Source organism: Salvelinus fontinalis, chromosome 30, assembly GCF_029448725.1.
Source record: "Salvelinus fontinalis isolate EN_2023a chromosome 30, ASM2944872v1, whole genome shotgun sequence".
Classification (NCBI taxonomy): domain Eukaryota; kingdom Metazoa; phylum Chordata; class Actinopteri; order Salmoniformes; family Salmonidae; genus Salvelinus; species Salvelinus fontinalis.
Window position 1 is genome coordinate 17,743,978 of NC_074694.1, and position 21,088 is coordinate 17,765,065.

At 43.9% G+C, this 21,088-nt stretch overlaps 1 protein-coding gene across 3 annotated transcripts in view; it reads left to right on the plus strand.

Moving 5' to 3' along the window:
• Positions 1 to 21,088, plus strand: part of LOC129828748 (mitogen-activated protein kinase kinase kinase 4-like) — an 88,346-nt gene that overhangs the window by 57,372 nt on the left and 9,886 nt on the right. Inside the window, exons 6-25 of one of the 3 annotated variants that reach the window (XR_008755290.1) lie at positions 970 to 1,233; positions 1,527 to 1,679; positions 4,513 to 4,670; positions 4,823 to 4,939; positions 6,524 to 6,623; positions 6,934 to 7,017; positions 7,252 to 7,536; positions 7,824 to 7,973; positions 8,639 to 8,800; positions 9,582 to 9,794; positions 9,886 to 9,964; positions 10,232 to 10,325; positions 15,056 to 15,199; positions 17,024 to 17,124; positions 17,436 to 17,519; positions 17,802 to 17,993; positions 18,238 to 18,308; positions 18,610 to 18,726; positions 19,907 to 20,561; positions 20,740 to 20,958. Coding sequence is in view for 2 of the 3 variants with exons in the window: in XM_055889920.1 (XP_055745895.1) it covers positions 970 to 1,233; positions 1,527 to 1,679; positions 4,513 to 4,670; positions 4,823 to 4,939; positions 6,524 to 6,623; positions 6,934 to 7,017; positions 7,252 to 7,536; positions 7,824 to 7,973; positions 8,639 to 8,800; positions 9,582 to 9,794; positions 9,886 to 9,964; positions 10,232 to 10,325; positions 15,056 to 15,199; positions 17,024 to 17,124; positions 17,436 to 17,519; positions 17,802 to 17,993; positions 18,238 to 18,308; positions 18,610 to 18,726 (2,568 nt within the window). In the remaining variant the exon portion in view is untranslated. The remainder of the gene's footprint in view (positions 1 to 969; positions 1,234 to 1,526; positions 1,680 to 4,512; positions 4,671 to 4,822; positions 4,940 to 6,523; positions 6,624 to 6,933; positions 7,018 to 7,251; positions 7,537 to 7,823; positions 7,974 to 8,638; positions 8,801 to 9,581; positions 9,795 to 9,885; positions 9,965 to 10,231; positions 10,326 to 15,055; positions 15,200 to 17,023; positions 17,125 to 17,435; positions 17,520 to 17,801; positions 17,994 to 18,237; positions 18,309 to 18,609; positions 18,727 to 19,906; positions 20,562 to 20,739; positions 20,959 to 21,088) is intronic. The other 2 variants (XM_055889920.1, XM_055889921.1) reach the window with 2 other exon arrangements.

Sequence of the window (21,088 nt, forward strand, 5' to 3'; positions counted from 1 at the left end):
GTCCAGCCCAGTTCAGCTTAGCTTGCTTTGGCTCTGCTTTTTGGATATTGTGTTCGCAGAGCTGCACTGTGGCTATTGTGACATTGCATAATGAGAGGGAACTGCTTGTACTTGAGACATGTTATGCACCTTGAAAATAACCATCATGAATTGGATTGTGCAGGCCTATATGCATTTTAATCATGAATCCCAGGTGGATTTTTAATTGGGCTTAATGGAGCTTGTTCATGTTTGCTTTCTGTCAAATTGAAAGCTAGTCACATTTTGGCAAAGCAAATATGAATGAAAATCATTATTTTTTTCTTCACAAATGAACCTCATTAATATATAATTAGTTAAATTGATTTCCAACTAAGCTGTCACTGTACTGCAGGGTGCTTTGTCGATAATGAGCCATTTCAGAGCCCAACTGACTAGTCCATGTGTTATACTGTCTCAGTGCTCTCTCAGCTGTGGTCATGTGTAGAGGCCCAGTGTGCACACAAAACCACTCATATACATACAGGATGGCTGAGTCACCATCACTGGGGCCCTAGGAGGGAAGGCTTGGTTCCCCTCGCTGAGGTTGTCATTTATCTATGAAACCAACATCAGTGTGCTGGTTGAAAAAAAACTTCACTGCATACATACTCAACTTGTAAACAGAAAGATATTTAGCTCGGAATCTACACTGCTCTTTTTAGGGATATTTTGACATTTTACCTTTTTGACCAGTTAACCAGTTTAATACTGAAGCAGAGGTTTTGAAAACTCTGCATTACACTATCCTCACCTTGCTCAGCCCTCTGTAGTTTGCCGACATGCTAACCTGTCTGTGTATTCTGTGTGTTACTTTTTTTGTGTTGTATGTTCGTCTCCCCAGCTAGTTCACGGACTTCCCAGACCACATGCTGTTCAGTGACTACCTACCGGAGCTGTCCCTCTCACGCTTTAGTTTAGACATGCTAACATGTCTGTGTCTTTCTCTAGTTCACGGACTTCCCAGACCCCATGCTGTACAGTGACTACCTACCGGAGTTGTCCCGCCACCTGTCCTCCTGTGGCGCTCCCGGGGGCCCGGAGCTGGGGGCAGACCAGGTTTCCTGGGAGGAGCTGTTGGACATGGATCTACCCTCGTTCCGACCTGCCTTCTTGGTCCTGTGTCGCGTCCTGCTGAACGTGATACACGAGTGCCTTAAGCTGAGACTGGAACAGAGACCTGCAGGGGAGCCTTCACTGCTCAGCATCAAACAGGTCAGCAGGCACACGTTCTCTGTTTCTCCCTCTCAGCCCTGCTCATTCTGAATAGGAGAGGTGAATAGTGATGATCATCTCTATTGCCTGATTCACACTGTAGGGCTGACCTGAACCGCACTGCGCTGGCCCAGATATGTTATTTTCACATTGTCCTTGAAAGCACAGTTCCAGCATCTATGGTGGCTGCATAACCAGTCCAGCCTATTACAGCTCGGCTCGGTTTGGCTCAGTCAGGTAGGCTATATGTCAGTTGATAACCATGCTAACCTCTGTCTCCATCTGCCCTGTAGTTGGTGCGTGAATGTAAGGAGGTGTTGAAAGGTGGTCTCCTGATGAAACAGTATTACCAGTACATGCTGAGGGGGGTGGTCACAGACCCCCAGGGACTCCAGACCAATGTCAACATAGACGAATTCGAGGAGGACCTCCACAAAATGCTGGTGGTAAGACAGACCACCTACTGAGTCATGATTAGGGTTGCAAAATTCCTCTTTACACAAAAATTATAAGCGAATACATGCTTATGTATAATGTATATGCGTATACATTATATTTGCTTATGACGGGTCTTAAATGCATTATAACTGCTACCTAACATAGACAAGTTTGAAGAGGACCTCCCCAGATGCTGGTGGTAAGACAAACTAGGGAGTACTAGATGCATTGGGAAACGGCCCTAAACCACTGAAATGTTTTGATTTAAGTGTGTCCATCGCGCAGAGACTCTTTTCTGCAACTTCTTTGTCGGGTGTAGATTACCCCAGAGGTTACTAAAGTCGCAGAGTACAACTTTTACATAATTATCCTTTAACCAGGGTGAAGTTAGAGGCTGCGTCCTACTCAACCTGAGTGAGTGTGTACTGTAGGAAAGTGGCTTGTGTCTCTGGGTGCCTGGCCAGGACCCAACCAGGCTTAGGGTTATACTAGCACCCGGTAAATCTGCTTGGGAGTGTGTGCTTATCTCTGGGGTGAGAGCGCTTTAACCAGCAACCACCAAGCTGAATCAGCACATGGTAGCCAGGGGTGTGGTAGGAATTGGCATCAGTCAATCACTGATTACTTCTCAGGAGTTTAGGCTGCAGCGTTTCCTTTCCCCGCTGTCTCTCCTTGGACAGACGGCCGGTAGTGGGTGATAAAAGCCTAAGAAAACACAATGTTCCTGAATTCTAAAAAGGGTCACCACCACAGCACTGTCAGGGTCAAAGTCTAGTCTACTATCTTCTGCCACCACTCAGCTGCTGCAGAAAAACAGGCTTTACTTTAGGAATATCACAACCCTGCCCTGCAGTGAGACTAATACAATAAGAATGACAGCAATGAGGATGAATGTATTCCCCAGTAGCGCTGCCATCTGCTGACAAATAGGAAGCAATACCACACAATGCCATAGGAAGGATGGTATATATTACAGGAGGAATTTGTGTTAGGATAATGGTGGTGATATCACAGACAGGTGACAATCACCCCTCTTTCTAAATTTCAAAAATAGATTTTCAACTCTGTCACATGAAATCGCTTGCATGTGTGTTGTGCTTTTGACAGCAGTGTTTTGCCTCTAATTGCATTATGAAACTAACATTTGAGTTTGGAAAAACCATGCAAATCAATTGTCATAACATACATTTAGGAACTTGATTTGCTTATCAAATGTGGATAAACCATGCAAAGCAATTGTCAGAACATACATTTAGGAACTTGATTTGGTTATCAAATGACTTGGCACGGTCTCAAACTGGAGAGGAAACTACCTGCTGCATGCAGCCATGCACAGTTATTTAAATGAATAACATTGGAGAAACACCTGTAAGTAGGCAACATATCCACTTACCTGCCAGTTGATCACTGTACATTCATCCCTTTGTCTGCAGGTGTACTTTGACTACATGGGCACCAGGTTTACGTTAGGAAAATGTGAGGCCGGACATTTGACCAGCAGCATTTTAATTTACCGGACATTTGAGAACTTTACCGACCCATATGCATAACCTGATTAGAGTGTCCAGCCACGGTGCTCAGAATGATAGAAATCACTTTTATGGTAATTCAACTTAACAGAACATACAACTCAAGGATGCAACGGTGTGCATCCCTCTTACTGAATTCTGATGCACACTTGAACGATGTTGGAATAACCGTCCGCAGTTACTAGTCTATTTCACTCTACTATCCCCATAGTAGGAAAGTTTACCTATTCTATTGGTCAGCTTGTCATTTTGTGCGAAAAATACGTTGCCTATTCCGAACAGACTCTGGGACAGTTGTGGGGTGATAGATCCCAAATTCATTCAACCAGTGCATCCCAAAAAACTTTAAAAATCATTAAGGCTGATGCAACAGATCAGAACGTTAAGCTTAAAATGTTGATCAACTATTTTATCTTAACGCTATAAGCGCAGCAATGCGCACACGGCACTAGGCTACACACAAATGTTCGTTCCATAATGCAATTAGCGGCAAAACACCGCTGTCAAAAGCACAACGCACACGCAAGCGAGTTCATGTGACGGAGATGAAAATATATTTTTGAAATTTAGAAAGAGGGGAGATCTAAAGATGCAACAACTGGCATGTATTACTGATATGGCTGGGATTGTGGACTTTTGGCTACTGGACAGTGAAAGAAAGTTGATTTGAAAACAAATGGAGCATGAGAGAAATAGGCTACTGGTTTCAATGGCATATGTAAGTTTTTAGTCTTATTTTGGCTAGGCTACTTTGAAGAAAAGTGAAACGCCTCATAATAGGAAGTTAAACGTTCGGATTGCATACAAACTGAAGCTTGCCTTCTGTTGCCTAAGCACTTGAATGGTTAATGAGAAGTGTGCTTCAATTACCAGTTGAGAAATAAAAATAGTAGATCTTTAATCGTGGACATCCCCAAAAAATGAACAGGTGCTTGCATTTAAAATGGTTGCGTAATGATTGGGCTCATAAAAGCATGTTTCACGTAACTGTAGCAACAGCTCTCTTGCTGTCTGACAGATGTTCCGCTCATTCTAGGCTCCATATTTGTATGCTGTGCTCGTTTGATTAACAAGACCCATGACTAATGAAATACACTGGCCAATTTAATTCCACAGAATGTTGTAAATGAACCCATAGACCAATAAGCGTGACCGGACAAATGCATTTACATCGACTGGCTGGCGGCAATTTTATTTATCGGCTTTTCATTTTTTTTAGCAGCCAAAATCCTGCTGTTACCGGCTAATGAAAACCCTGCTGCACACCTACCTGTTTAATCAGTAGAGATATCTCTCCTCTCTCTGTCTGCAGGTGTACTTTGACTACATGCACAGCTGGATCCAGATGCTGCAGCAGCTTCCCCAGGCCTCACACAGCCTGAAGAACCTTCTAGAGGAGGAGTGGAACTTCACCAAAGTCATCACTCCCTACATTAGAGGAGGGGAGGCTCAGTCTGGGAAACTCTTCTGGTAAGTGTTTGATTTTTTTGTTCATTGATTCATTGTTTCTCCATCTAATTTTAAGCGTCTATTCTCCTTGAGAGCATCCAACTCACTCCCTCTTCCACATTGTATTTAGTTAGTTCCACTTAGCTAAATATTCCCTTCCTTTTCTCTCTCAGTGACATTGCTGGGATGCTGCTCAAGTCCACAGGGGACTTCCTGGACACAGGCCTGCAGAAGAGTGGTGATGAATTCTGGGAAAGTGCCGACGACAGTACAGTCTCAGATGAGATCCGGTATGTCTTTGTTTTATGTTTAACATACAGTGCATTCGGAAAGTTTTCAGACCCCTGGACTTTTTCCACATTTAGTTACGTTACACAATACCCTATAATGACGAAGAAAAACAGGTTTTTAGATTTTTCTGTGAATTTATTGAAAATAAATAACATACCTTATTTACTTAAGTATTCAGGCCCTTTGCTATGATTCTTGAAATTGAGCTCAGGTGCATCATGTTTCCATTGATCATCCTTGACATTTCTACAACTTTATTGGAGTCCCCTTGTTAAATTCAATTGATTGGACATGATTTGGAAATGCACACACCTGTCTATATAACATCCCACAGTTGACAGTGCCAGAGCAATAACCAAGCCATTAGGTCAAAGGAATTGTGCGTGGAGCTCCGAGACAGGATTGTGTCGAAGGCACAGATCTGGGAAAGGGTAACGAAAAATGTCTGCAGCATTGAGGATCTCCAAGAACACAGTGGCCTCCATCATTCTTAAATGGAAGAAGTTTGGAACCACCAAGACTCTTCCTAGAGCTGGCCGCCCGGCCAAATTGAGCAATTGGGGGAGACGTTACCAAGAACCCAATGGTCACTGATAGAGATGGGAGAACATTCCAGAAGGACAACCATCTCTGCAGCTCTCCACCAATCAGGCCTTTATGGTAGAGTGGCCAGACAGAAGCCACTCCTCAGTAAAAGGCATTTGACAGCCCACTTGGAGTTAGCCAAAAGGCACCTAAAGGACTCTCAGACCATGAGAAACAAGATTATCTGGTCTGACGAAACCAAGATTGAACTCTTTGGCTTGAATGCCAAGCGTCACGTCTGGAGGAAACCTGGCACGGTCCATACGGGGAAGCATGGTGGTGGCAGCATCCTTCTGTGGGGATGTTTTTCAGCGGCAGGGACTGGGAGACTAGTCAGGATCGAGGGAAAGATGAACGGAGAAAAGTAGAGAGAGATCTTTGAAAATCTGCTCCAGAGCACTCAAGACCTCAGACTGGTAGAAGGTTCACCTTCCAACAGGACAATAACCCTAAGCACACAGCCAAGACAATGCAGGAGTGGCTTCGGGACAAGTCTCTGAATGTCCTTGAGTGGCCCAGCCAGAGCCTGGACTTGAACCTGATTGAACATCTCTGGAGAGACCTGAAAAAAGCTGTGCAGCGATGCTCCCCATCCAACCTGACAGAGCTTGAGTGGATCTGCAGAGAAAAATGGGAGAAACTGCCCAAATACAGGTGTGCCAAGCTTGTAGTATCATACTCAAGAAGACTCAGGGCTGTAATCACTACCAAAGGGTCTGAATACTTAAATGTGATATTTCTGTTTTTATTTTTAATACATTTGCAAAAATGTCATAATGGGGTATTGTGTGCAGGTTGAGGATATAACGTTTTTATTTAATTAATTTCAGAATAAAGTCGTAACGTGACAACGTGGAAATAGTCAAGGGGTTGGAATACTTTCCGACTGCATCAGTATGTGGTTTAAAATGTGTTTTCCAAATGAAATTCCCGCTGTTGGGGAAATAAAGTAATCTTGCTGTTAGTCTCATGCTAAGCAGTTTTTCTTGTCGTTCTAGCCGGTCGGTAATCGAGACGAGCCGGTCACTTAAGGAGCTGTTCCACGAGGCTAGAGAGAGGGCATCCAAAGCTCTGGGATTTGCCAAAATGCTCCGTAAGGTGAGAGACACTGCAGTTTTTGTCTGCCCCAGTTTGCCTCCTGTTCATTTTTATTTGGGAAATATTGTATTTTGTAAGTTACTAAATGTATGTAGCTTCTTGTTCAGGGATCACTTGAAAAATAGATGTCCATCTCAATGTGACTTCCCAGGTTAAATATAGGAAGTATCAAAATAAAATAATTGGGTTTTCAGAGTGCTCTGACCTTCTCTCTCTCTGCCCTCTCCCTCTTTCTCTCTCCTCTCTGTGCCCTCTCTCTCTTTGCCCCCCCACCCCTCTCTCTCCGTGCCCCTCCTTTCTCTCTCTGCAGGACCTGGAGATTGCTGCTGATTTCAGCATTACCAGTGGGGTGCCATGCCTCCTGGAGGCCCTCAAGGAGAGAAATTATGTCAAGGTGCCTCAAATTATACATTTTGTTCCTTATCACTCTCCGTGCTATTTTTATTCTCTCTTTCCTCCCCATGTATTCAACCCATGGTCAATATCCATTCAGGAACTAAAGGGAAGTTCCAACTCCAATGTTCTTCATTGCGTTTTCAATGAAATTGGAATTTCAGTTTGTTTCCTGAATTTCCCTTCCTCTTTGATGGATGAACAAGCTAACCGGTCTGTGACTGTCTGTCTGCAGGTCCAGATCCCAGGGCTGGAGGAGCTGGAGGTGTTTGTCCCATGTGCCCTGATGCACCAGCGTGACCTCATCCTGCAGCTTCTAAACGCAGCAGCCGGTAAGGATTGCAGTAAGGAGCCCGACGAGATGATGGCAGAGGACGAGGCCTACCTGCTGATGAGCAAGCATGGAGCAGGGGACCCGCCTGGGGGGGCAGGCCAGGCCGGGGTTCAGTGGCACTGGGATGGGAAGCTGGTCAAACTGGTGCCTCAGATGGAGACTGTGGACACGCTACGGGCCATGAAGGTGGGTGGGAAATGTAGTTAATCGAAGTGATACTCTTCCTTTGTGTATTTTGAAGAGCTAGATATTGCAGTGAATGTGGAGGGTGGCCGGACCAGGACTCAAACCCTGGTCCCGCCAACTGTCATCTCAACACCTTAGCCCGAGACGCTTACCACCAAGAGCCTCAGCCTCTTGATAAGGTTGCTAGATGCTGTACTATGTTTTTACGAGGAGCACACATGATGCTAATGACATAATTAGCATGTCTGTGGCTCCTTTCCGTCCTCTGACTCGCTCTCTCTCCTCAGGTGGAGAACCTGCTCCTGATAGTGATGCAGTCAGCCCACCTTGTGGCCCAGCGTAAGGCCTTCCAGCAAAGTATGGATGAGCTACTCACCCTAAGCAGGGAGCAAACCTCCAGCCAGCCCCTCATCGCCCGCTCCCTGGAGCAACTCAAGGTACCATCCACTATATTGATTCACTCTGATCATTTACTGTAAAAGCTTTAAGTTTCCCTGAATTACAATTAATTTACTGTAAAAGAGCCACTTTTAAGCCCACGTTTATTGAGCTGCTATTGGGCCCAGGTGCAGAGGGTGCAGTGCACAAGATGACTTCAAATGTCACGTCACAAGTACAGTGAAATGCCTTTCATGCGTGCTCCGAACCCAACAATGCAGTGATCAATAACAGTGTAGCATTACAAATAATTCAAGGTAGAATTAAAACACATGAGAAATAGAAATAAGAGCACAAGGAAGTAAGAAGATATATACAGGGTCAGTTCCAATACCATATTTACTTTGCACAAATGTCATGTTTATACTGCAGTGAGAGCTGTGAAACCAAAAGTCATGCCCATGACTGATGTTGTCTCATATACTTCCTCACATTGGAGGCCTGGTTTCAAAAGCTGTTAGCTTCCACTCTTCTCAATAAGGCTTTTCCTGTGTGGCAAGGCTGTGGTTGAAGCATCACTCATAAAAGGGTTTCTTTCTTAACTTGGAGAGGGTGTCGAGACCCCCCCCACGCACACATTCACTATCTCCGTCTTTATCTCTTCCTCTTGCTCTCTCATTCCCTCTTCTTCACTCGCTCGTCTCTCCCCCCCCCCCCCCCACAGAATGAAGCCTTACAGCTCTGTAGAAAGATCAACACGGCCATCGACCGGGTGGAGTACATGTTCACGTCAGAGTTTGAGGCCGAAGTGGAGGAGTCTGAGTCAGCCACGCTGCAGCAGTACTACAGAGAGGCCATGATCCAGGGATACAACTTCGCCTTCGAGGTTAGAGCTCAAGGGTTCTGGGTCGTTGGGAGTGGGCAGTATGATGAGGATGTTACCTAGCGATATCAATGTCGGCCAGGTTGCAGCAGTACTAGAGAAAAGCCAGGATCAAGGGATATCACTTCGCCTTCGAGGTCTGCAGAGGTTTGGTGTCAATGGTGACTGTAGGGGGGTGGAGGGGAGCAGTGAGCTAACCAGCAATATTGGTTATATTAGGCGGCCATGATGCAACTATAGGTGACTGGTGGCCACATGGGGGTGGGGGGAGTTACTTTAGGTCAGTCTTTGGAGTCTTGCTTTAGGCCTACAATATAAATATTTCCTCAGTACCCCTAGTGTTGTAAAAAGTATGGGAAAATAATTCAACTGTTTATTGGAATGATTGTAAAGCTGTCTGTCTTTCTACACAGTGTTGCAACTGATGAAAATGTTCTGTCTTGGAGGGTTGTGTTAGTACAGTGGGAAGCTGTAAACTGGGGTTAACTGTCAGCAGATATTTGGTTAGACTATTGTCAACTTTACTGAGGAAGGCAGACAACGAAACACACTCCGTTCTATTGAACATGCCACCAAAATTGGTAATAGCAAGAGTGGCTTGGTCCTCCTTGTGTTTTTGGTTGACCAGTGTAACCCCTAAAGCAGTTTAACCCGTAAACCAGACTGTCATATTGTTCCTCACAGTAGCACCACAAGGAAGAGTGTCGTGGTTCTCCTTTTCTGATGTAGATGTTATACTGGTCAAGTGAAGAGCACCTTTTAAATATACTTTTGTTCTCCGTAGTACCACAAGGAGGTGGTGCGTCTGATGTCGGGTGAGTTCCGTCAGCGGATTGGGGAATGCTATATCGCCTTCGCCAGGAAGTGGATGAACTATGTCCTCACCAAGTGTGAAAGTGGCCGGGGTACCAGACCCCGCTGGGCCACTCAAGGCTTTGATTTCCTCCAAGCCATCGAACCTGCCTTCATCTCTGCTTTACCAGAGGACGACTTCCTGGTAAAACCATACTACTTGATTGATTACTTTATTGATTGAGTTTGTATTTTGTGGAATGGTATTGTGATTATGGAAATCATTCCCTCTGCAGAATTTGCAAGCTCTGATGAATGAGTGCATTGGTCATGTGATCGGGAAGCCTCACAGCCCAGTCAGTGGCTTGTACCTAGGTAAGACCCTGCCTCATCTGAGCAAATATGTGGTCCTGTGTGGCGCAGTTTGTAAGAGTGTGAAACTAGCAATGCCAAGGTTGTGGGTTCAATCTAAGCAGGGATCACATGCACATAACAAAACATTTGTACTCACTGTTCTGTAAGTGGCTTTAGATGTAAGCTTCTGTTAGGTCTAGGTGGTAAACATGTCTCTGTAGAAATAGAACTGAAGTATGGCTTTAGTCGGATAGCTTGGCCTTGACCCTTTCTCTGTTCTCCACTCAGCCCCCAGGAACAGTCCTCGGCCAGTGAAGGTCCCTCGTTGCCATAGCGACCCCCCCAACCCCCACCTGTTCATCCCCAATGCAGAGGGCTTCAGGTCGGTGGAAGTTCATGGTTACAGTGAAGCACTAAGAACCATTTACCACCTATTATAATATTATTTTATATTGTGTGTAATGTACAGTGGGGCAAAAAAGTATTTAGTCAGCCACCAATTGTGCAAGTTCTCCCACTTAAAAAGATGAGAAAGGCCTGTAATTTTCATCATAGGTACACTTCAACTATGACAGACAGAATGAGGGTAAAAAATCCAGAAAATCACATTGTAGGATTTTTTATGCATTTATTTGCAAATTATGGTGGAAAATAAGTATTTGGTCACCTACAAACAAGCAAGATTTCTGGCTCTCACAGACCTGTAACTTCTTCTTTAAGAGGCTCCTCTGTCCTCCACTCGTTACCTGTATTAATGGCACCTGTTTGAACTTGTTATCAGTATAAAAGACACCTGTCCACAACCTCAAACAGTCACACTCCAAACTCCACTATGGCCAAGACCAAAGCGCTGTCAAAGGACACCAGAAACAAAATTGTAGACCTGCACCAGGCTGGGAAGACTGAATCTGCAATAGGTAAGCAGCTTGGTTTGAAGAAATCAACTGTGGGAGCAATTATTAGGAAATGGAAGACATACAAGACCACTGATAATCTCCATCGATCTGGGGCTCCACGCAAGATCTCACCCCGTGGGGTCAAAATGATCACAAGAACATGAGCAAAAATCCCAGAACCACACGGGGGGACCTAGTGAATGACCTGCAGAGAGCTGGGACCAAAGTAACAAAGCCTACCATCAGTAACACACTACGCCGCCAGGGACTCAAATCCTGCAGTGCCAGACGTGTCCCCCTGCTTAAGCCAGTACATGTCCAGGCCCGTCTGAAGTTTGTTAGAGAGCATTTGGATGATCCAGAAGAAGATTGGGAGATATTATATGACAATATGGTCAGATGAAACCAAAATATAACTTTTTAGTAAAAACTCAACTCGTCATGTTTGGAGGACAAAGAATGCTGAGTTGCATCCAAAGAACACCATACCTACTGTGAAGCATGGGTGTGTAAACATCATGCTTTGGGGCTGTTTTTCTGCAAAGGGACCAGGACGACTGATCTGTGTAAAGGAAAGAATGAATGGGGCCATATATCGTGAGATTTTGAGTGAAAACCTCCTTCCATCAGCAAGGGCATTGAAGATGAAACGTGGCTGGGTCTTTCAGCATGACAATGATCCCAAACACACCGCCCGGGCAACGAAGGAGTGGCTTCGTAAGAAGCATTTCAAGGTCCTGGAGTGGCCTAGCCAGTCTCCAGATCTCAAACCCATAGAAAATCTTTGGAGGGAGTTGAAAGTGTGTGTTGCCCAGCAACAGCCCCAAAACATCACTGCTCTAGAGGAGATCTGCATGGAGGAATGGGCCAAAATACCAGCACAGTGTGTGAAAACCTTGTGACGACTTACAGAAAACGTTTGACCTCTGTCATTGCCAACAAAGGGTATATAACAAAATATTGAGAAACTTTTGTTATTGACCAAATACTTATTTTCCACCATAATTTGCAAATAAATTCATACAAAATCATACAAAAATCCTTTCTCATTTTGTCTGTCATAGTTGAAGTGTACCTATGATGAAAATTACAGGCCTCATCTTTTTAAGTGGGAGAACTTGCACAATTGGTGGCTGACTAAATACTTTTTTCCCCCACTGTATGTACAGTGTGTTTTCCTGCATGTTCTAATATTCCTCATGTTCTCTGCTCTTGTACAGTAATTGATGGCTTTTAAATGTGTGTGTGTTTCTCATGTGTAACTTGTAACACATTTGGCTAGTAGGGATGGACATGAGTAATTGAGGACTCAAGTGCTTGAACAGACGTCAAAGCTTAATCTTTAACCAGAGATGTCATTTTTTCCAAATACTGTAAAACTATTTGGTGGAATGTGCTTTGTGGCTGCTTGAAAGGGCAAGTGAAACCACTCCCCCAAAAAATAGATTTTGTTTTGAAGACCACGTTAATCTGAGTGTTCCATTTGTAAATGTGCATTTGAAGGGGCACAACAAAAAAGAAACCAAGCCAAGCATCATACCGTTCTTCTCCCTATAGTCCCTTTTCCATCTCTTTCACTCAATTGCGTTCTGTCCACTCTCTACACACATGCATGCTGAGTGCGCACACAAGCTCCCGTTAGGCCTACAGAAATAAATGTCTATTAAAAACGTATCTAAATGATGGGATACACAAGCTCCCGTTAGGCCTACAGAAATAAATGCCTATAAAAACATATCTAACTGATGGGATACACAAGCTACTTTCCTTGCCAAATGACAACAGTTTTATCAACAAATGCAAAATGGACTGGTTGATTGAAGTAGGAAAATATGTTCCATCAACGAGCTGCAGTTTTGGAATAATTGTCCCTTCTATTTAGCGCTTAAGGCTACTTTGTGAATTGCTAGTGCCATTTAGAGTTGGCTAGCCTAGGCTATAACCCCCTAAACCTACACAGATTCCACAGTGAAAAGACGCAAAAACATGAGTTTGATAAATACAGAGCATATTTTCATCAGAATCGTTAAGCACCGGCCTACTCGTGATTCACAGATGTCGTTGGCGTAATTCATCATAAAAAATGATACTCGCCATTTGAGAACCGTTTCAAATTATCACTCCTTTGAGAATAACTTCCTGCACATCACTTCAAAGTGGCAAACTTTCTTCACACTTAATTTTATTACTTGTTTTTTTACTATAAATTGGGTGTCTTGCCTAATAAGGGCTTGGGAAATAAGAGCGTCTCGTCTGCTAAATGAACAAAAAGGTTCATACGCTTATGCAGATTGTGTTCCATGATACAACCAGTTGATATTAGTTTCAATAATTTCATCTTAAATGGCACTTGCTTGACTGAATTAGTCACCCCTTGACTTTTTCCACATTTTGTGCCTCTATTCTACACACAATACCACACAGTGAAAAAATTTTTTCAAGAAATTTGTACCCATTAATACATTTTAATGCTGAAATGTTTTGAGTCAGTAAATATTCAAACCCTTTGTTATTACAAGCCTAAATACGTTCAGGAGGGAAAATCACAAGTTGCATGAACTCTGTATGCAATTATAGTGGTTAACCAGATTTTTTAATGATTACCCTGTCTCTGTACCCCACACATACAATTATATGTATAGTTCCACAGTCGAGTAGTGAATTTCAAGCACAGATTCAACCACAAAGACCATAGAGGTTTTCCAATGCCTCACAAAGAAGGGCACCTATTGGTAGATGGGTAAAAATAAAAGCAGTCACTGAATATCCCTTTGAGCATGGTGAATTTATTAATTACACTTTGGTTGCTGTATCAATACACCCAATCACTGTACAGGCATCCTTCCAAACTCAGTTTAATCACTGTGATAGGAGAAAACTGAAGATGGAGGACTGTTGTAGTTACTCCACAATACTAACCTAGAGTGAGAAGGAACTCTGCACAGAGTACGCTAAAGTAATACTGCAAAAAATGTGTCAAAGAAATTCACTTTTAGTCCTGAAGAGTGTTATGTTTGGGGAAAATCCAACATCACTGAGTACCACTCTTCATATTTTCAAGCATGGTGGTGGCTGCATCATGTTATGGATATGCTCGTCATCGGCAAGGTCTAGGGAGTTTTTTGGGTTGACAAAAAGCAATGTAATAGAGCTAAGCACAAACAAAGTCCTAGATGAAAACCTGTTTGTCTGCTTTCCAGCAGACACTGGGAGACACATTCACCTTTCAGCTGGATAATAACCTAAAACTCAAGTCCAAATATACACTGGAGTTGCTTACCAAGACAACATTGAAAGTTCCCAAGTGGCCGAGTTAGTTTTGACTTAAATCAGCTTGAACATCTATGGCAAGATTTCGAAATGGCTGTCTAGCAGTAATAGACTATCAACTTGACAGAGCTTGAAGAGTTAAAAAAATAATAATGGGCAAATATTGTACAATCCAAGAGTGCAAAGCTCTTAGACACCCCAAAAAGACTCATAGCTTTGATCGCTGCTAACATGTATTCACTCAGGGTTGAAAACTTATCTAATCAAGAAAAATTAGCATTTTTTATTTTATTTTCAACTTTGACATTGGAGTATCCCGAGTGGCGCAGCGGTCTCTAGAAGCATCACTACAGACTCTGGTTCGTTCCCAGGCTGTGTCACAACAGGCCGGATCGGTAGTCTCATAGGGCGGTGCACAATCGGCTGTCATCGTAAATAAGGATTTGTTCCTAACTGACTTGCCTCGTTAAATAAAATGTTGTGTGCGTTGTAAAGAAGAATTAAATCAATTTTAATCCCAATTTGTAACACAACAAAATGTGGGAAAAGTTAAGGGGTGTGAATATTTTCTGAAGGCACTGCATATGGTGCAATTTAGCAATTAGGATTTGTTATCTGTAATGGTTATGCTAAATTAGACATTGTCGGGCACTGTTGGCATAGGCAACACATTTCTTTCCAGTGCGGGCCTTGTGTTCTAAATATTTATTTTTTACAATTATTTGAGAACTTACAAAAAAAATCCTGCGACTATTCGTACAGTAAAAAATGTTTAAATGCTCATTCCTATTTGCTAGAAAGGGTATTACACCGAGTGAGTGTGTGATTGCCTGTGTGTGTGTGTGTGTGTGTGTGTAGAGAATGAGTGCCCCTGTATCTGACACACACACCCTCATCTCAATGGCGCTCCCCAGAGATCCTCAGTGTGTTTTTGTCACCACCACAGCTCTAGGAGTCTCCCCTGCGACCTACGGACCCAGCTGTGTCTACCTACCGGCCCCCGCCCAGTCCCCGCCCCTCAGACCCCAGGCCCCGCCCCCGGGGAACACAGCCCATCCAAAGCACCTGGGTCCACCCCCAATGACGTCAGGTAGCCCCACCCCCCCTAAGTTTCAGTACCTACCAAGTACTACTAGGGTTGTGAAAGTGCCCAGGTTTTTCCAGAAATCCTGTTTGTAGGATCCCGGAATCATGAGGGAATAAGCAGGCAGGGAATCCTCCAACCGGGTTCTCTGTAAGGACCACCCACTGTCAACCCAGGGCACCCCAGCAACAGGCTGATATCCCATATCCCACTTCCAAAATATTCCACCGGAGGTTCAGGTTGTCATGCTCCCTGTGGTTTACCCTGCACCCCTGTCATGCCGTCTCTGTTTGGAGCGAACCTTGAGTAGCATGTTCTGCATGCTCATCCAGATGTATTGGCTTTGACCGTTTTGTTTTGCCTATGACAGAAATCTGCATTGATTTGAAAAGACTGCTATAAAACACAATATGAAAACTACACTTTTATAAGGGCAATCCTTTAAAGGGATACTTCACTCAAATGTGTTACCTAACTCTGAATGCAGTCTACGGATATAGAGAGACCTTAATCCACACTTTTGTTTTGTCCACCTAGCCAGTGTCACACAACACAATACACATTTTCTCCAACTCTCTCATAGTGTGAGATGGAAACACAACAGCATGCTAGCTACCTCCTCATGGAGAGGAGAAAAGAGGGCGGGTTCAGGTTAGTGTTTTTTTATCATGAATCTTGTTCTGGAGGCATCTCTGCAGTGGTCACTAGCTGTCACAGCCAAAAAGTCATAAAATCAGTTTTTAACCCTACTCTTAACAACACTGCTAACCTTAAATTAAGACAAAGCACTTTTTTTTTTGTTCATGGATTTTTACAATGTAGACAATTTTGACTTTGCAGCTGGCCTAAGGGGAAATTGCTCAGTTCAGCCTCTAGGATGACACTCATGACAATAAACATCAACCTGCAGTGTGAGTTACTCTGCTATAAATCCATATTAATAGTGTGGCCTTTCTTTGATTCTAATCATCTGATGGCTCGCTTTTCATAATATTTGTCTTGTTTGGTGTCAGTCCTATTGGAATGAAAGCATGTGTTCTGACCTGTCTGTGTTTGACCTTTTAAACCTTTAGTATGAAGGTCAGCTTTGATGGGCACATAGACATATCATCTAGGGTTCTATTTCTATGATGGTGGGGTTGAGAGGTTTAGATGTAGAACACAGGAGGTTGGTGGCACATTCATTGGGGAGGATGGGCTTGTGGTAATGGCTGGAGCGGAATCTTTGGAATGGTATCAAATACATTGTTTCCATGTGTTTCATGCCATTCCATTCACTCTATTCCAGACATTATTATGAGCTGTATGTCATGTTCCGCCAGCTCAATAATCACAAACCTCCCTTTGAAAGCGAGAGGACTATCTTCATTAAGAAGACTTTACATTTTTGGGGGGACTGATATTGGTTGACCACTGATCCCAGATCTGGTTGAGCTGTCTCGCCACTATCATGGCACCACAATAACCAAAGGAGGCACTAACAGATCTGGAACCAGCCTAGTCTGGGACCTGAGGGCTGTACTTCAAACCAGGATCAAGGAGTTAGGGGGCTAACGTGCCTAAATATTCTCATACAACTTTTACTGTTTTAGTAAGATAAGCTTGAAATGGGCATGGTTTGAGGTTTAATTGATTCAACAAACACATCTAAGCTTTGCTTTTTTTATGAACCAGAAAACCAGTAGTTATTTCTGGTTGCTTATCGAAGTTAGCTAACTTAATTGATTCTGCTTTGTAGTATACCCCTCTGATGCCTGACAACTCAGGTATATTGAGTTCTTTGTAGTTGATCCTAGTTAAATTGCACTGCGCTTGCCTCTCCCTGTGCAGAGGGGCCAACCTCCACGAGAACGACAGGCTGTCGTCTGTAGCAGCCGAGCTGCAGTTCAAGTCTCTGAGCCGACACTCCAGTCCCACTGATGACAGGGAAGGTATTGAGTTAACTGCATTCTGCATAATTCATGTAGTTCCGTCCTTGAGCTGTTCTTGTCTATTAATGTTCTGTATTATGTCATGTTTCATGTGGACCCTAGGAAGAGTAACAGCTAATGGGGATCCTAATAAAATACCAAATAGCATAATCCAGTCTTTACGACTGTGAACAAGGATGAAATAAAATGCATGTGGATTGGAAAGTAGGAGTTGTCACTTCACCTGTGTATGGTTTTTCTGACTTGACATGGCTCCCATCTTACTGCTTGTCTGTGTAATCTCCTCGCTCTCACTCACTCCCACACATCAGAACCCTCCTATCCTAAGGGAGGAGACCCCGGCAGCACGGCCAGGAGAAGCTGGGAGCTCCGCACCTTCATCAGCCAATCAAAAGGTGAGAATGATGAGGGGGGTAAGAGAGGGGTTGCAAGTTCAAACCAAAGGTCGTGTCGGGATGACTGCTGGCGATGGGAGAGTTGCTGGTACCAAGTCCTAGGTGCCATCTCTTGCCATTGATCAAGGCACTTTACCTCTAAACTGCTCCAGAATAGAGTATAGAGTGGGTCTGTTCTATGCATTCCCATTCCCCACCTTTACCCTAAGACAATTGAAAAAGTGTCCTGGTCTGTTTTAATGTCTCTCCATTCCTAACACAGTCTTCATTCCTATCCCTCAGACACGGCAGCCAGACAGAGCCCCATGGAAGCTGTACGTCGCTCCATACGCTCCTTCGAGGACAAACGCTACGCAGTCATGAAGCAGAGGAACATCATTGGCCAGGTGTGCCACACCCCCAAGTCCTACGACAACGTCATGCACGTCGGCCTCCGCAAGGTCACCTTCAAGTGGCAGAGGGGCAACAAGATAGGTATGTACTGTACACCCCATTGGCTCCCTATTCCCTTTATAGTGCACTATTTTTGGCCAGAGCCTCAACTGAACCTGTGTGTCTCCCCCAAATGAAACCCTATCCTCTGTATTCCCCATGACGCCCTAGCCAACAGTTGTGCACAATAAAGGGAATATGTTGCCATTTCCGATTTTCCCTGGAGTAGGCCCTCGTTTGTCATGCCCATGGTTTTTGATCATCTGTGACTTGTCTCCCTCTACAGGTGAGGGCCAGTATGGCAAGGTGTACACCTGCATCAATGTGGACACTGGAGAACTCATGGCTATGAAGGAGGTAGGTGGCCATGACCTCACAAAGGCTTTTGTAGTGTTATGAATGTTGGTGCAAGAGTCTAGCAGCATATAACATGTGCGCGGGCTTCCATTAATTTATTATTAAAGGAGAAGGCCCTGAATTGAAAAGGTAATGTTTATTTTACTTACATTTTTTTCATTTAAGTCATTTAGCAGACGCTCTTATCCAGAGCGACTTACAAATTTGCTGCCAATTAACATCCATTCATACTGTAGTAAAGCCTATCAACATGCTTCATACATTTTACTATACTTTTTTAAATGTTTATTTTCCTGATCAGATCCGGTTCCAGCCGAATGACCATAAGACGATAAAGGAGACAGCAGATGAGTTGAAGATCTTTGAGGGCATCAAACACCCCAACCTGGTCCGCTACTTTGGTGTTGAGCTGCATCGGGTAAGAGCAGGGTTGAAATTAACACGCTCCAAATGCGGGTAGATTTTCTGTTTGGCGAGTAAATCTCAGAAGGCTATCCGCCACACTGGCGGGTAAATGTTTGTAACAAAATAGTCATGTAATAAAATATCTGGCATGATGTCTCAGGAAATGACTCATGTTTGCCAGTCACAGACCATCTCTAGTGCTCCTCGTTTCGCGGCGCTGTTCACCGAACAGGACATCAGCTACTCGACATCGCTCACTTGCCATGGGTCTGCTGCTAGCTAACGTTCATTAAATAGCTGTTGTGGCGACATTTACCTCGAGTAAGCCAACCTTTGCAATGAAAACACACAGACAAAAAGGAGGACAAATCACATAAAAAAATAAAGTTTGATGAGAAATGGAGGTTTGGAGATAAAGGAGTTTCAAGAGGCTGGCTACAGTATGATGCTGAGGCTGTGGTGATGAGTTGTTCTGTGTGTCGTCAGTATGCTAAAGATAAAAGCAGAAACAACTCATTTGTCATCAGAAATAAAACAATGAAGCTGGAGAACATTCATGTCCATGAACGCAGCAAGTGTCATGTCCATGAACGCAGCAAGTGCCACATTGCCTATGTGTCTGTGTCCCGGACTCAATCGTGTCCCGGAGCCTCTCCTCCTGACACCCTCTGTGACTGCGCTGATGGCAATGTCAGACCAGACCAGCACGAAGTTGAAGATACTGTTTAGGACTGTACATGCCATTGGCAAGAAGACGAGACCACTTTCTGACTTCAAGTGGATGTGTGAGTAAGTGAAAATGTTGTTACTCTTGTAGCTTGACTAGTACTTCTGTAGCTAGTTTTTTGAAGTCTATTTAGCAGACATGGTCCAGGTTATTTCTCAGCTCTTGATAAGCTTTAGTTCACCTCCAAATAGGGTATAAATACCATAACATTATAGGCCTACTGATGCTGACATGGATCTCCATGCTTTCCTATGGCTCTGTAACATTCTATTTCAATGTTTGTCTCTATTTCAATGTTTGTCTCCAGATGCTGTTTACATTTTAAAGCAATTGACACAATTGACTTTACCAGCCTTAGTGTTGATCCTTAAGTTAACAAAGGGTAGAAGGCTAATTTAGCACAATCAACTGCCAGCTATATTGGATAATATGGTTGTATAATTAATTTGATGTTTGATTTTTGCAGTTTGGATGAAAAAACAAGGAATTGCTGTGGACTCAACATATAGAAATGAGAAGCAGGCCAAAGAGTTTATGCACCATATTGCAGAGGTGGAGAGAAACAGCATCAGAGAGAATATGAAAAACACTACATTTCTCTCCGTCATTTCAGATGGCTCCACAGACAGTTCTGTGAAAAAGGAGTTAGTTTGTCAGATTCTGTCATAAGGGCAAGATCGAGTCAAAGTTTGTTGGCATCAAGTCGGTGAAGAAGGCAGTAAGCAACGCCGTCAGTGCCATCATGGAGGGAGTGTGTGATGAGTGGGGGGAGCAAGTTATTCACTCTGGGAACAGATGGAGCTGCTGTGATGACCGGAGCCAAGAATGGTGTGGTCAGCCGGCTGAAGGAGGAACAGGGCCTACATCATCGGCATCCACTGTATGGCACACCGCCTTCAACTGACCTTTTCTGATGCCATCCGGTCCAACGGGATGTTTCAGAAAGTAGAAGACCTCCTCAGTGGGCTCTACACCAAAACCTGGTAAACAGCTTCCAGGCTCTTGGGCACACACCACTGGTGCCCACCAGAATTGGCGGGACCCGATGGGTAGGACACCTATTGCGTGCACTGGACCATGTACTACGAGGTTACCAGGGGCGTGTCCAGCACATGAAACAGGTAGTGGCTCTAGATTGCTATGCTAAGTACTCCAGAAGTCATCATATGTAATGTCCAGTAAACAACAACAAACACGGTTACAATGCTTTATGCACTGATAAAATGTCATATCTAATTACGTTTTTTTTGGGACAGCAATTAATCGTCTTTGTGTGTCTTTGTTCTTTATGTATTTCAGATTCAATCTGCTGATGCCCAAAATGTCTGAGGTGTCCAGCAGGCCAAGGCCAGGAAATACTACAGTACTGCAAGGGAGGCTGTTATCCGCTTCTGTGGCTTCCTGCATGACACACTAACACATCTGAGCAGCCTGTCTGCAGAGGTCCACCATCACCATAGCAGAAGCCCACAGCTCCTTGTGCTCAACACAGGCAGTACTTAAGAAGTACAAAACCAGGTATGTTTATTTAAGCTGCAATAAGAACTACTTACCTTCAGAGAGGAAAATTCTGAAAGGATGGTAAAATGAGCCTGTTATCATTAGAGAAGGGCCCATGATGGCCACCAGATATGAGGGAATTTGGCTG